Raw genomic sequence first — 13,790 nt, 5'->3', positions numbered from 1 at the left:
CATCATATAAGTCTATATATATAAACAATAAACTGTCTAACGTAGTTTAATTTTTTTTCCCCCAAATGAAATCTAGATATATTTAAAATCGTAGATTTCTACAAGCCGGACTATGGATCATGTGCAGGCAGAAAGGATTAGTTTATCAGTTCGGCAGAGAAGGCCTGTTCCTGTGTTGTACTGTTCTATGTTCAATTAAACTTCAGTTACATTTGCTGGCGGTGGCTTGGTTCAAAGCAAAGATCATGAGTACGATTTTGTGAACCAGGATTGATGCTATACTGCATTTAAACAACAGATGGTGATGAATGAAGCAGTATGAGATTAACACCTCGTTCTCAAAAGAACAAACAGAAATACTGGTAGACAAAAATGCTGGAGAAACTCAGCGGCAGCAACAGAAACACTGAATATGTTTTGTCCATGGGTTGTTAGAACACTGAGTGGTAAAAAAGATTCAAGTCACAGGAAGAGTGAATAAATACTTGGAGAGACAATTAAAATACTTTTGAGGAAACTGCAAGTTTGTTAGGCAATGAATAATGTTTTCAAAGTTCCAACAACCAAACGAATCTCGGCACGAAACGTCGCCAATTCCTTCTCTCCATAAGTGCTGCCTCACCCACTGAGTTTCTCCAGCATTTTGTGTCTAACTTCGATTTTACCAGCATCTGCAGTTCTTTCTTAAACGAATAGGCTCCTATTGTGTTAAATTTTATAATGTACTAATTCTCTCCTTGCCTTGATTTGACGAGGCATACTTACCCGGGCCACTCCCTTTTCTCCTCTCATCCATAAGGCAAGAGGTACAGAAGTTTGGAAACGCATACCTCCAGTGTCAGGCACTGTTTCTTCTCAGCAGTTATCGGACAACTAAACGGTCCTTTTATCTGCCAAAATGCGGTCCTGAGCACACCCCCTCCCCCCCCCCCCGTCTACCATTGGAGACTTTTGAACTATCTTTAATCTGACTATCTCGCACCAAATGTTATACTCTTTATCCGCCATTTGTACATTGTCAAGTCAAGTCAAGTTTTATTCGTCACTTGCACATAAAGTGCAGAGAAATGAATTTGCCAGCAGCGGTGCAATAAAAAAAGAACACACAATACACAATCAAAAAATTTAACACAAACATACACCACAGCATTGATAATAATCATGTATAGTCTTTCGTTGAATGGAGAGCATGCAACAAAAGGCTTTTCACTGTACCTCAGTACTTGTGACAATAATAAACTAAACTAAGGTTTAGAGAGAGCTAGGCCTGGGCAATGGGGTGTGTTTGGATGGGGAATTTTGGTTGGCATGGGGAGTTGGGTGGGGAGGTTTGTTTCCATACTGCTTGACTAACTATGACTCGGAGCAAGTTTTTTTGCCAGAAGGACAAGAGGAAAGTTACCTTTCAGCTGGAGGCGAGATCTATCAAAGATCTGTTAAAAAAAATCAGTATTCTTGTTGGAAACACAAGGAAATGCAGTTGCTGGAATCTTGAAGGGTGGTGAGTGCCTGGAACACGGTGCCAGGAATGGTAGTTGAGGCAGATATGACAATGGTATTTTTGGATAGCCACATGGATATGCTGGGAATGGAAGGATATGAATCCTCTGCAGACAGATAAAAGTTGTTCTTGGCAGTATGTCTGCCACAGACATTGTAGGCCGCATGGTCTGTTCTTTTGCTGTACTGTTCCATGTCTATGTTCTATGAAGATAGACACAAAATGCTGGAGTAACTCAGTGGGACAGGCAGCATCTCCGAAGAGAAGGAATGGGTGACATTTCGGATCGAGAGTCTCGACCCGAAACGTCACTCATTCCTTCTCTCCAGAGATGCTACCTGTCCCGCTGAGTTACTCCAGCATTCTGTGTCTATCTTCGGTTTAAACCAGCATCTGCAGTTCCTTCTTACACATTCTATTCTCTACGACTATATCTTGGTGATTTGCTTTTGGGCACTACTCTAGTTACTGTATATGGGTGCAATTCAATTCAGTGCTTGAATCCTGACACTCTTCCAGCTATTCAGCTATTCTCATTGCCAGGGGTAAGTATAATGGGATCGGAACCAAGAAAGTTTGTGTAACAATGCCACAGTTGTGGAATATGATCAATTAGCACCTGTTGTTTGATGACTACCGATGACAATTTGTTACCATGGGTGTTGAACAATGTTTGTGCTGAACATGATGCTTAGATAAACTAATCTCCACTGCCTGCAAGCGATCCATATCCCACCATTCTCTGTATATACGTGCGCCGATCTAGTAGCCTCTTAAAATGCCACCATGGTATCTGCCTCCACCACCATTTCTGGCAACACGTTTGAGTCATCCATCCAGTGAGTGTAAAGATTTGCGCACACATCTTCTTTGTACTTGCATTACATTCCGTAGGCCGCTAGATCAGGCAGACCTAGGATTGACAACTGTCCGGTATTAGCTGGGACATCCCGTATATTGGGCTGGCCGTCTTCGGGGCTAAGGCAGCGGTGGCTCGACTTGCTGGTGCGGCGTTCTGGCTTTCGGCGGCGGCCTGGAGCTGATGCAGCGGGGCTCGGAGCTGAGACTGCGGGACCCGGAGCTGGGGCAGCGGCCTGGAGCTGGGGCAGCTGCCCGGAGCTGGGGCGGCGGCCCGGAGCGGAGACTGTGGGACCTGGAGCTGGGGCGGCGGCCTGGAGCGGAGACTGCGGGACCTGGAGCGGAGACTGCGGGACCCGGAGCTGGGGCGGTGGCCTGGAGCGGAGACTGCGGGACCTGGAGCTGGGGCGGCGGCCCGGAGCTGATGCTGTGGCGGAGACGGCGTTCCGGCTTTCGGCGGCGGCGACATCACCACGGAGGTCCACTGGACTGGAGAGCGGCATCTTCGGCCTGGATCGATCGCCTCAGCGCAGAGGGAGAACAAGGAGGGAAGAGACGGAGACTAAGACTTTGCCTCCATCACAGTGAGGATGTGCTTGGTGAACTCACTGTGGTGGAGGTTTAATTTGTGTTTATTGTATGTTTTGTTATTATTGATTCTGTGTATGACTGCAGGCAACATAATTTCGTTCAAACCGAAAAGGATCTATCTATCGATCTATCTAAATTGGTTTGTCCCGTACGGGACCGCCCTTGTCCCGTATTCGACTGTTACTACTCGGGTCAAGGGGACTGTTGGGTCGGAGCGCCGCGTCCGACCCCGCCTCACCCGTCCTGACGTAGTGCAGCCCATGGAGTGCAGCAGCAGCCGCCGCGCCTCGCCCGTAGCCCCGTCGATCGGCAGCCCGGCCAGCTGTCCGACCTTCGGACCTTCGCTTACCGCCGACACCACCACCCCTCCTTCTCATGGCCGATCATCGGTTCATGAGTTGGTCGGGGCGCCGGACTTTGTGCGCGATGTCGCGCGCAAAGTCCGCCGCCCAGGCCAAAACTACTCAGCTGGCCCGCTATCTGGGCTTTGTGTGCAGTCCAGCACCCGGGCCAACTCATCATTCACCCTGCCACGGCCGAGTCGATCAACAAATTGCCATCGGGAATTCGTCCCTTATTTGGGAGTGAGAAAGTTGGCAACCCTAGGCAGACCCCAAGTGAGTACAAACTCCTGGAGAACTGGACAGCCTGCTGGTAAACGGGGAAATAGGATGTGTAGAGAAGGGCAATCTGAAGAAGGGTCTCGACCCTAAACGTTGCCTATTTCCTTCGCTGCAGAGATGCTGCCTCACCCGCTGAGTTTCTCCAGCATTTTTATCTACCAGTGCTAAGGGAAAGTTGCCTTTCAGCTGGAGGCTATATCTATCCAAGCTCTATAAAAAGCCTATCACTATGCTCGTTGGCGACAAAGAAAACACAGATGCTGGAATCTTGAGCAGTCGGTAACTTTAGAGGGAAATGTTCAGGTCAGGGCGCTTTTTCAAACTCATTCTCTGGAATGTTCCCACATGCACCCGCCAGAAATTTAGCCGTGCTGCTATGCAAGAGTCGCTCTGCTAATGGTTATTAAAGTCTTAGCACCTCTCAGATGCTATGGCTGGGCTGGTCCCAGGCTGGAACTGGAGGTATCTGTAAAATATCACAGATAGCATTGCCTAAGGTAGGACAGATACATTTATTCCAAGAGAGCTGATGGCAAATCAGTTTCCCTTTCCCTCACACAACAAACAGAATGAGTACAGCTTTTCCCAACCCAAAACGTCACCTGTCCATGTTCTGCCTGCCTTGCTGAGTTACTCCAGCACTTTGTGTCCTATTTAAAAAAAAAAAATCAGCATCTGCTGTTCCATTGCCAATGACCGTAGTCATATGGCATGATTGGCTACATGAAATAGACTAAAATAAATTACCTATTTTTCTGTCCTTAGTGCAAATTTAAGCAGTTAATTTGTACATGTATACATATACAGCTTTAGTGTTAGGGGAGTTATACATGCCCATGGTGTATTTGTAAGTTTTATGCTTGATTATTCTAAGGACAGAACAAGGTCAGGTTAGCTCTTTGGTGTATAAAACCTGGATAAGGAGGAGGTAATATTTCCACAGACAAAAAACCTCTCACACAGATCATTAATTGCCAAGGGCACTATGCCTAGTCAGCCTAGAAGCAGCCCTTTGTCTAGCTTAAGCTGCACCTGATAAGAATCGGAGCAAGGACCCTGAGGGCATTTTCTCGAGGGAACTGAATGGGACACTAACAACGTGTGTACAGGAGATAAGGAAAATAATGAGTGCACGGGGCTGAAGCCCAAGCTAGAAGGAACCTGTCTTGAGTCCCTTTTCTCTGACTGGAAAACTGAAGGGGTTGAAGTAATGTAATGATTGAAATGAAAGAGAAAGGAGAGAAGACTAGAAGGAAGAAGTGGGCAGGGGACAGGCCGAACCATCCATTCTCCAATTTCAGGTAGTCCCTGCTTTCTCCCTCTTTCCCCTTCCCTTCCCAGCTCTCCCACAGCCCACTGTCTCCGCATCTTCCTTTCTTCGCCCCGCCCCCCACACCCACATCAGTCTGAAGAAGGGTCTCGACCCGAAACGTCACCTATTTCCTTTGCTCCATAGATGCTGCCTCACCCGCTGAGTTTCTCCAGCATTTTTGTCTACCTTCGATTTTCCAGCATCTGCAGTTCCTTCTTAAACACATCCTCATGAAGTCATCTCCGAAGTGGTTGAAAACCCTCAAGGTCTACAGAGTCATCAGCAGGTGCCAGGATAAAACAATCTTTAGTGACACAAAGGGTGGTAGGTGCCTGGAACAAGCTGCCAGGAGTGGTGGTGGAAGCAGATACAATAGTGACATTGAGATAGGTTCATGGATATGCAGGGGATGGAGGCATATGATGATGTGAGGGCAGAGGAGATTAAATCGGCACTATGCTCGTCACAGGCATAGTGGGTCTTCTGCTGTACTGTTCTATATTGTATATTCTGTGTTCAATTCACATGACAGCACAATATTATTGTGTAAAATTCAATCATGCAGGACATAAACTTTATTAACCATAAATATAAACTTCTTGAATGGCAATGAAAATATTTTTTCGAAGAAGTGTATTTTGTTGATCAGCAAGCACAACTATTTAGAAATTCAGTTGCATTTAGGAATCAGCCAACATGCGATTAGGAAATATAAATAAAACCAATATTAATTAGGATTATAAATTGAAAATGACAAAGAAAAAAATATCAGATTAAAACAGCGAATTGAATTAAAAAAAAAAATCTGTGCCACCTGCTAAACAGACTTCTGTCCAAATAAATCTGCAGCTCACACATAAAGCATATGGTTATCTATTATCAGTAGTTATTTGCAAAAGGTTTAGTCTTAGCCCATTTAGTGGACCAAATGTTCATTGGGATTGAACCATGAAAGTAACAGAAGGAAATGGTTTTGCAGTTGGACAGTAATTTAATTAAGCTCTGTTTCAGTGCTGTAATCATGGTAGACTCCAGTGGAAGTGGAAGGTTAGTAGCCTGAAAGGTAGATTTTAATGTAGGAAGGACCTGCAGATGCTGGTTTAAACCGTAGACACAAAATGCTGGAGTACTGTAACTCAGCTGGACTGGCAGCATCTCTGGAGAGAAGATGTGGGTGACATTTCGGGTCGAGACCCTTATGAATTGGCTCGACCCAAAACGCCACCCATTCTTCTCAGGTACAGCAGGCAGTGAAGAAAACAAATGGCATGTTGGCCTTCATAACAAGTGGAATCAAATATAGGAGCAAAGAGGTCCTTCTGCAGTTGTATAGAGCCCTAGTGAGACCACACCTGGAGTATTGTGTGCAGTTTTGGTCCCCTAATTTGAGGAAGGACATTCTTGCTATTGAGGGAGTGCAGCGTAGGTTTACAAGGTTAATTCCTGGGATGGCAGGACTATCATATGCTGAGAGAATGGAGCAGCTGGGCTTGTACAATCTGGAGTTTAGAAGGATGAGAGGAAATCTAATTGAAACATATAAGATTCTTAAGGGCTTGGACACACTAGAGTCAGGAAACATGTTCCCGATGTTGGGGGAGTCCAGAACCAGGGGCCACAGTTTAAGAATAAGGAGTAAGCTATTTCGAAAGGAGAGGAGGAAACACTTTTTCTCACAGAGAGTAGGTCTGTGGAATTCTCTGCCTCAGAGGGCGGTGGAGGCAGGTTCTCTGGATGCTTTCAAGAGAGAGCTAGATAGGGCTCTTAAAAATAGTGGAGTCAATGTATATGGGGAGAAGGCAGGAACGGGGTACTGATTGTGGATGATCAGCCATGATCACATGGAATGGTGGTGCTGGCTCGAAGGGCCAAATGGCCTACTCCTGCACCTATTGTCTATTGTCTCTCCAGAGATGCATGTCTGTCCCGCTAAATTACTCCAACATTTTGTGTCTAGCTAGAAAGATTTTAGTGTTAAAGATAAAGTTAAAACAATTTTTTTCAGACAAAATTTGATTTGCACTGAATTATTGTGTTCTTGTCTTTTGTAATGTGTTTCTCATCTAAAGCATAATTATTTTATTCTACAGCAACTTTATTCTTCAGACTCTGAAGAAGGGTCTCGATGTCATGATGCCTAGTTCATCTCCTCTGCCCTCACATGATCATTTCCCTGCATGTCGCCCATTCCTTCTCATCAGAGATGTTGCCTGTCCCACTGAGTTGTCCAATTCAGAAATCTGTTTGAATCACAATAACTATTCTACATGTCTTTCTCTTTCAGCTAAATAAGGAGGTCTCGACCCGAAACGTCACCCATTCCTTCTCTCCAGAGATGCTGCCTGTCCCGCTGAGTTACTCCAGTTTTTTGTGTCTGCCTTCAGAGGAAAAATAAAGTCAAGGATCTCCTCTAAGCAACAAATGTGACATTTCTTCCTCAGATACCCAAATCTTTATTCATTTCCTTTACTTACAGAATTAAACATATATAACTTATTTTGTAATGAAAACAATAAATTGCAAGGTGTTTAAGAAGGAACTGCAGATGCTGGAAAATCAAAGGTAGACAAAAATGCTGGAGAAACTCAGCGGTTGAGACAACATCTATGGAGCGAAGGAAATGGGCAACGTTACGGGTCAAAACCCTTCTTCAGACTGATGTGGGGGGGGGGAAAGAAGAAATGAAGAGGTGGAGCCAGTGGGCTGAGGGAGAGATGAGAAGGGGAGGAGAAAGTAGGGACTACTGAAATTGGAGAAGTCAATATTCATACCGCTGGGGTGCAAACTGCCCAAGCGAAATATGAGGTGCTGCTCCTCCAATTTACAGTGGTCCTCACTTTGGCCATGGAGGAGGCCCAGGACAGAAATGTCGGATTCGGAACGGGAGGGGAAGTTGAAGTGCTGAGCCACCGGGAGATCAGGTTGGTTATTGTGAACCGAGCGGAGGTGTTCGGCAAAGCAGTCGCCAAGCCTACGCTTGGTCTCACCGATGTAGAGCAGCTGACATCTAGAGCAGCGGATGCAATAGATGAGGTTGGAGGAGGTGCAGGTGAACCTCTGCCGCACCTGGAAAGACTGATTGGATCCTCAAATGTAGTCAAGGGGGGAGATAAAGCGACAAGTGTAGTATTTCTTGTGGTTGCAAGGGAAAGGGCCCGGAGAGGGGGTGGTTCGGGTGGGAAGGGACAAATTGACCAGGGAGTTACGGAGGGAGCGGTCTCTGCGGAAAGCAGACAGGGGAGGAAATGGGAAGATGTGGCAAGTGGTGGGATCATGTTGGAGGTGGCAAAAATGTCGGAGGATTATTTTTTGTATGTGACGGCTGATAAGGTGGAAGGTGAGGACAAGGAGGACTCTGCCCTTGTTATGAGTGGGGGATGGGGAGTGAGAGCAGAGTCACGGGGTATAGAAGAGACCCTGGTGAGAGCCTCATCTATAGTAGAAGAGGCGAACCCCCGTTCCCTGAAGAATGAGGAAATCCCAATGCCCTGGTGTGGAACACCTCATCCTGGGTGCAGATGCAGCGTAGACGGAGGAATTGGGAGATGGGGATGGAGTCCTTACTGGAAGCAGGGTGGGAAGAAGTGTAGACCAGATAGCCTTGGGAGTCAGTGGGTTTATAGTGGATGTCGGTCAGCAGTCTATCACCTGCGATGGAGATAGTGAGGTCAATAAATGGTATGGAAATGTCGGAAATGGTCCAGGTGTATTTGAGTGCCGGATGGAAGATAGTGGTGAAATGGATGAAGTCAGTGAGTTTTGTGTGGGTGCAGGAGGTAGGACCAATGCAGTCGTAAATGTAGCGGAGGTAGAGTTCGGGGGTAGGGCCACGGTACGCCTCGAACAAGGATTGTTCAACATACCCTACAAAGAGGCAGGCATAGGTAGGGCCCATGCGCGTGTCCATAGCTACGCCTTGTATTTGGAGGAAATAGGAGGAATTGCAAGGTGTTGGATTGTTACTGAACAACATTCGACCTTAAGCAATGGACTATGGCACCAGGTGCCCTATGAGGGGTTTGGGATTAAATAAAATTACTGCCCATGAAGGTGAGACAGAACATCCTTATCTATCTACCATATACATACAAATTTATAGCGAAGATAGACACAAAATGCTGGAATAACTCAGCGGGATAGGCAGCATATCTGGTGAGAAGGAATAGGTGACGTTTCGGGTCGAGACCCTTCTTCAGACTAGGCTGGGGAAAGGGAAACGAGAGATAGTTAGTGATGTGGAGAGATATAGAACAAAGGATATGCAAAAAAGTTACAATTATAAAGGAAACAGGTAATTGTTAGCTGCTTGCTAGGTGAGAACAAGAAGCTGGTGAGATTTGGGTAGGGGAGCGATGGAGAGAGAGGGAGTGCAGGGGTTACTTGAAGTTAGAGAAACCAATGTTCATACCACTGGGTTGTAAGCTGCTCAAGCAAAACATGAGATGCTGTTCCTCCAATTTGCGATTAGCCTCAACCCGACAATGGAGGAGGCCTAGGACAGAAAGGTCAGTGAGGGAATGGGAAGGGGAATTGAAATGTTTGGCAACTGGGAGATCAGGTAGGTCCAGGTGTCCAGGTGAGTGAAGGTGCTCAGCAAAACGATCGCCCAGTCTATATTTGGTCTTGCCAATGTATGAGTCCACATCTTGAATAACGGATACAGTAGATGAGGCTGGAGGAGGTGCAGGTAGGTCCTGGCGGACTGGGCGAATGGTGATTATTTGTTATCATTATTCATTGAAGTTATGAGAATAAGCATTTACTGTCAGGATATAGAAGGCAAAAAAGATGGATTTGGCCGACTCAATGTTACCTCATAGGACGATTCCTTCCTTTAAGCAGTATTGCTTCCTTAGACCAGATCAAACTGACTGCAGTAAAACTTAGAGAAGGCCAAATTGGTTCAGCATCTCATATTTTCCTTGGGCAGGTTACAGCCCAGTGGTATGAATATTGAATTCTCTAACTTCAAGTAACCCCGGCATTCCCTCTCTCTCCATCCCTCCCCCACTCAAGTTGCACCAGCTTCTAGTTTTCACCCAACAAACAGATAACATTGGCCTGTTTTCTTTATCATCGTTACTTCTTTGCATATCTTTCATTCATTGTTCTTTATCTCTCTACATCATTGTCTATATCTCTTGTTTCCCTTTCTCCTGACTAGCCTGAAGAAGCGTCTTGACCCGAAACGTCAGCCATTCCTTCTCTCCAGAGATGCTGCCTGTCCCGCTGAGCTACTCCAGCTTTTTGTGTCCATCTACCATTAATGACCCTATGTTTGAGCCAAATGCAATGTGACAAAGACTCGTACATTGAAGAACTTTCAAAATCAGAGGTGCAAGGTTACCAAGGTTATGTGCAGCAGTCATGCTTCGCATAACACATTGAATGGTTCAATTAACTAATCACCTGATCCCAAAAATGTTATTTTCAGGAGGATTTTTTATCTCATTTGCATTTAAGTGAATCAATACCAACTATTTCTGTTCCTTCCCTGTGGATTTTGTCCACAGATTGGCCATCCACTCACTGGAACAAGGGAGGAACGGTGCACCAGTTCCAGAGGTAATGAAATAACATAGCTGTGACCTTCTGGAACAGCTGGTTATTCATGGGGAAAAAATAAAGTGGACAAAGCATTTCAATTGCATGACCAATTCAATTTTAATTTAATGGTCAAGGTAGAATATACAGTATTTTCAAAGGTCACCAGCAGTGTTCAGTCTCTCTGTAATTACATTTGGTCTAAATGCTGCACTTGGTAACACATACCACAGCAAAAATGAAAGCAATGAAAAGTAGGAAAAATCATTCCACACTTGCAATGAAAATCTCATCTGAAAAGAGATGCAGTAAAGCACTAAAATGCAGCACTAATTACGGTCCCACATCCTAAAGCTGGATGTGCATATCTGAATTTCATAGGTTTTCTGGAAACTACAGTGCCCTCCATAATGTTTGGGACAAAGACCCATCATTTATTTATTTGCCTCTATACTCCACAATTTGAGATTTGTAATAGAAAAAAAAACACATGTGGTTAAAGTGTACATTGACAGGCCATTTTTATGTATTTTGATTTCACCATGTAGAAATTACAGCAGTGTTTATTGATAGTCCCCCCATTTCAGGGCACCATAATGTTTGGGACACATGGCTTCACAGGTGTTTGGAATTGCTCAGGTGTGTTTAAATGCCTCCTTAATGCAGGTATAAGAGAGCTCTCAGCAGCTAGTCTTTCCTCCAGTCTTTGCATCACCTTTGGAAACTTTTATTGCTGTTTATCAACATGAGGACCAAAGTTGTGCCAATGAAAGTCAAAGAAGCCATTATGAGAATGAGAAACAAGAATAAAACTATTAGAGACATCAGCCAAACCTTAGGCTCACCAAAATCAACTGTTTGGAACATCATTAAGAAGAAAGAGAGCATTGGTGAGCTTACTAATCACAAAGGGACTGGCAGGCCAAGGAAGACCTCCACAGCTGATGACAGAAGAATTCTCTCTATAATAAAGAAAAACCCCTAAACACCTGTCCAACAGATCAGAAACACTCTTCAGGAGTCAGGTGTGGATTTGTCAATGACCACTGTCCGCAGAAGATTTCATGAACATAAATACAGAGGCTACACTGCAAGATCCAAACCACTGGTTAGCCGCAAAAATAGGATGGCCAGGTTACAGTTTGCCAAGAAGTACTTAAAAGAGCAACCACAGTTCTGGAAAAATGACAGATGAGACGAAGATTAACTTATATCAGAGTGTTGGCAAGAGCAAAGTGTGGAGGAGAGAAGGAACTGCCCAAGATCCAAAGCATACCACCTCATCTGTGAAACATGGTGGTGGGGGTGTTATGGCCTGGGTATGTATGGCTGCTGAAGGTACTGACTCACTTATCTTCATTGATGATACAACTGCTGATGGTCGTAGCATAATGAATTCAGAAGTGCATAGACACAATCTATCTGCTCAGGTTCAAACAAATGCCTCAAAACCCATTGGCCGGCAGTTCATTCTACAGCAAGACAATGATCCCAAACATATTGCTAAAGCAACAAAGGAATTTTTCAAAGCTAAAAAATGGTCAATTCTTGAGTGGCCAAGTCAGTCACCCGATCTGAACCCAATTGAGCATGCCCTTTATATGCTGAAGAGAAAATTGAAGGGGACTAGTCCCCAAAACAAGCATAAGTTAAAGATGGCTGCAATACAGGCCTGGCAGAGCATCACCAGAGAAGACACCCAGCAACTGGTGATGTCCATGAATCGCAGACTTCAAGCAGTCATTGCATGCAAAGAATATGCAACAAAATACTAAACATGACTACATTAATTTGCATGACATTGCTCTGTCCCAAACATTATGGTGCCCTGAAATGGGGGGACTATGTAAAAACACTGCTGTAATTTCTACATGGTGAAATCAAAATGTATAAAAATCACCTTTATTAAAATCTGATAATGCGCACTTTAACCATATGTGATTTTTTTCTATTGCAAATCTCATATTGCGGAATACAGAAGCAAATAAATAAATGATGGGTCTTTGTCCCAAACATTCTGGAGGACACTGTATGTTTCGCCTCAATCTGTCATCGTTCATTGAATTGAGAAATGCTGGCCAAGCTATCAAGGAATACAACAGAAAGTACCACATAATTAGATAAATAAATAAGGAATTTAACCAGAAAAGCAACTCTAACATTACCGAATATGTGTGCAATCACTTTCACTGTTGTAGCACCTCAATATGTGTTATACCAAAAATGAAAATAGTTTACAAGCATAAAAAATTTAGTTACCTGGGTTGATAGATCCTTTGAGGAAGCCTATTACATTCTGAATCGTCTTATATTCTGAGATTTTTCCCACCTCCAGCCTGATGGTTTTCCTGACTGTAATAAAAAAAACAAGTGGAGACTAAACAAAAGATCTGGAGTAAAGGTAAGAAACACACTTGCACAGAACGCTCAATCTGTTTAACCATTCATTCATGCCGTTATCCAGTTACTGGATGTGGAGATTGTTGACAAGCCCAGTAATTATTCCCCACCCCATCCTGGAGATGATCTTGGAGAGTCCTCTTTTCGAACTGCTGTTTCTTCCTAAGAAAGGCACCTTCATATTAGAAACATAGAAAATAGGTGCAGGAGTAGGCCATTCGGCCCTTCGAGGCTGATCATGGCTGATCATCCGACTCAGTATCCTGTACCTGCCTTCTCTCCATACCCCCTGATCCCTTTAGCCACAAGGGCCACATCTAACTCCCTCTTAAATATAGCCAATGAACTGGCCTCAACTACCTTCTGTGGCAGAGAATTCCAGAGATTCACCACTCTCTGTGTGAAAAATGTTTTCCTCATCTCGGTCCTAAAAGATTTCCGCCTGATCCTTAAACTGTGACCCCTTGTTCTGGACTTCCCCAACATCGGGAACAATCTTCCTGCATCTAGCCTGTCCAACCCCTTAAGAATTTTGTAAGTTTCTATAAGATCCCCCCTCAATCTTCTAAATTCTAGCGAGTACAAACCGAGTCTATCCAGTCTTTCTTCATATGAAAGTCCTGACATCCCAGGAATCAGTCTGGTGAACCTTCTCTGTACTCCCTCTATGGCAAGAATGTCCTTCCTCAGATTAGGAGACCAAAACTGTACGCAATACTCCAGGTGTGGTCTCACCAAGACCCTGTACAACTGCAGTAGAACCTCCCTGCTCCTATACTCAAATCCTTTTGCTATGAAGCAATTGTGAAGGAGTTTCAGGATTTCGAGTCAGAAACAACAGTGATCCATTTGCAAATTTGGATAATGTACAGATAGTGGGATTCAGAGGTGTTGACTGATTTTCTCCTTGTGTGTTGATAGTGGTTGCAGATTTGGGAGATTATGACAAATTATAATAGTC

The 13,790-nt window shown here is 44.5% G+C and overlaps 1 protein-coding gene across 4 annotated transcripts in view; it reads right to left on the bottom strand.

Moving 5' to 3' along the window:
* naaladl2 (N-acetylated alpha-linked acidic dipeptidase like 2) overlaps nt 1-13,790 on the bottom strand; it is a 663,050-nt gene that overhangs the window by 166,772 nt on the left and 482,488 nt on the right. For all 4 annotated transcript variants that reach the window (XM_033031269.1, XM_033031267.1, XM_033031271.1 and 1 more), the window contains one exon: nt 12,689-12,781. In XM_033031269.1, the coding sequence (XP_032887160.1) occupies nt 12,689-12,781 (93 nt within the window). The remainder of the gene's footprint in view (nt 1-12,688; nt 12,782-13,790) is intronic.

This window comes from Amblyraja radiata, chromosome 13 (assembly GCF_010909765.2).
Source record: "Amblyraja radiata isolate CabotCenter1 chromosome 13, sAmbRad1.1.pri, whole genome shotgun sequence".
Lineage (NCBI taxonomy): Eukaryota > Metazoa > Chordata > Chondrichthyes > Rajiformes > Rajidae > Amblyraja > Amblyraja radiata.
This window is presented reverse-complemented; position numbering and strand designations above follow the sequence as displayed.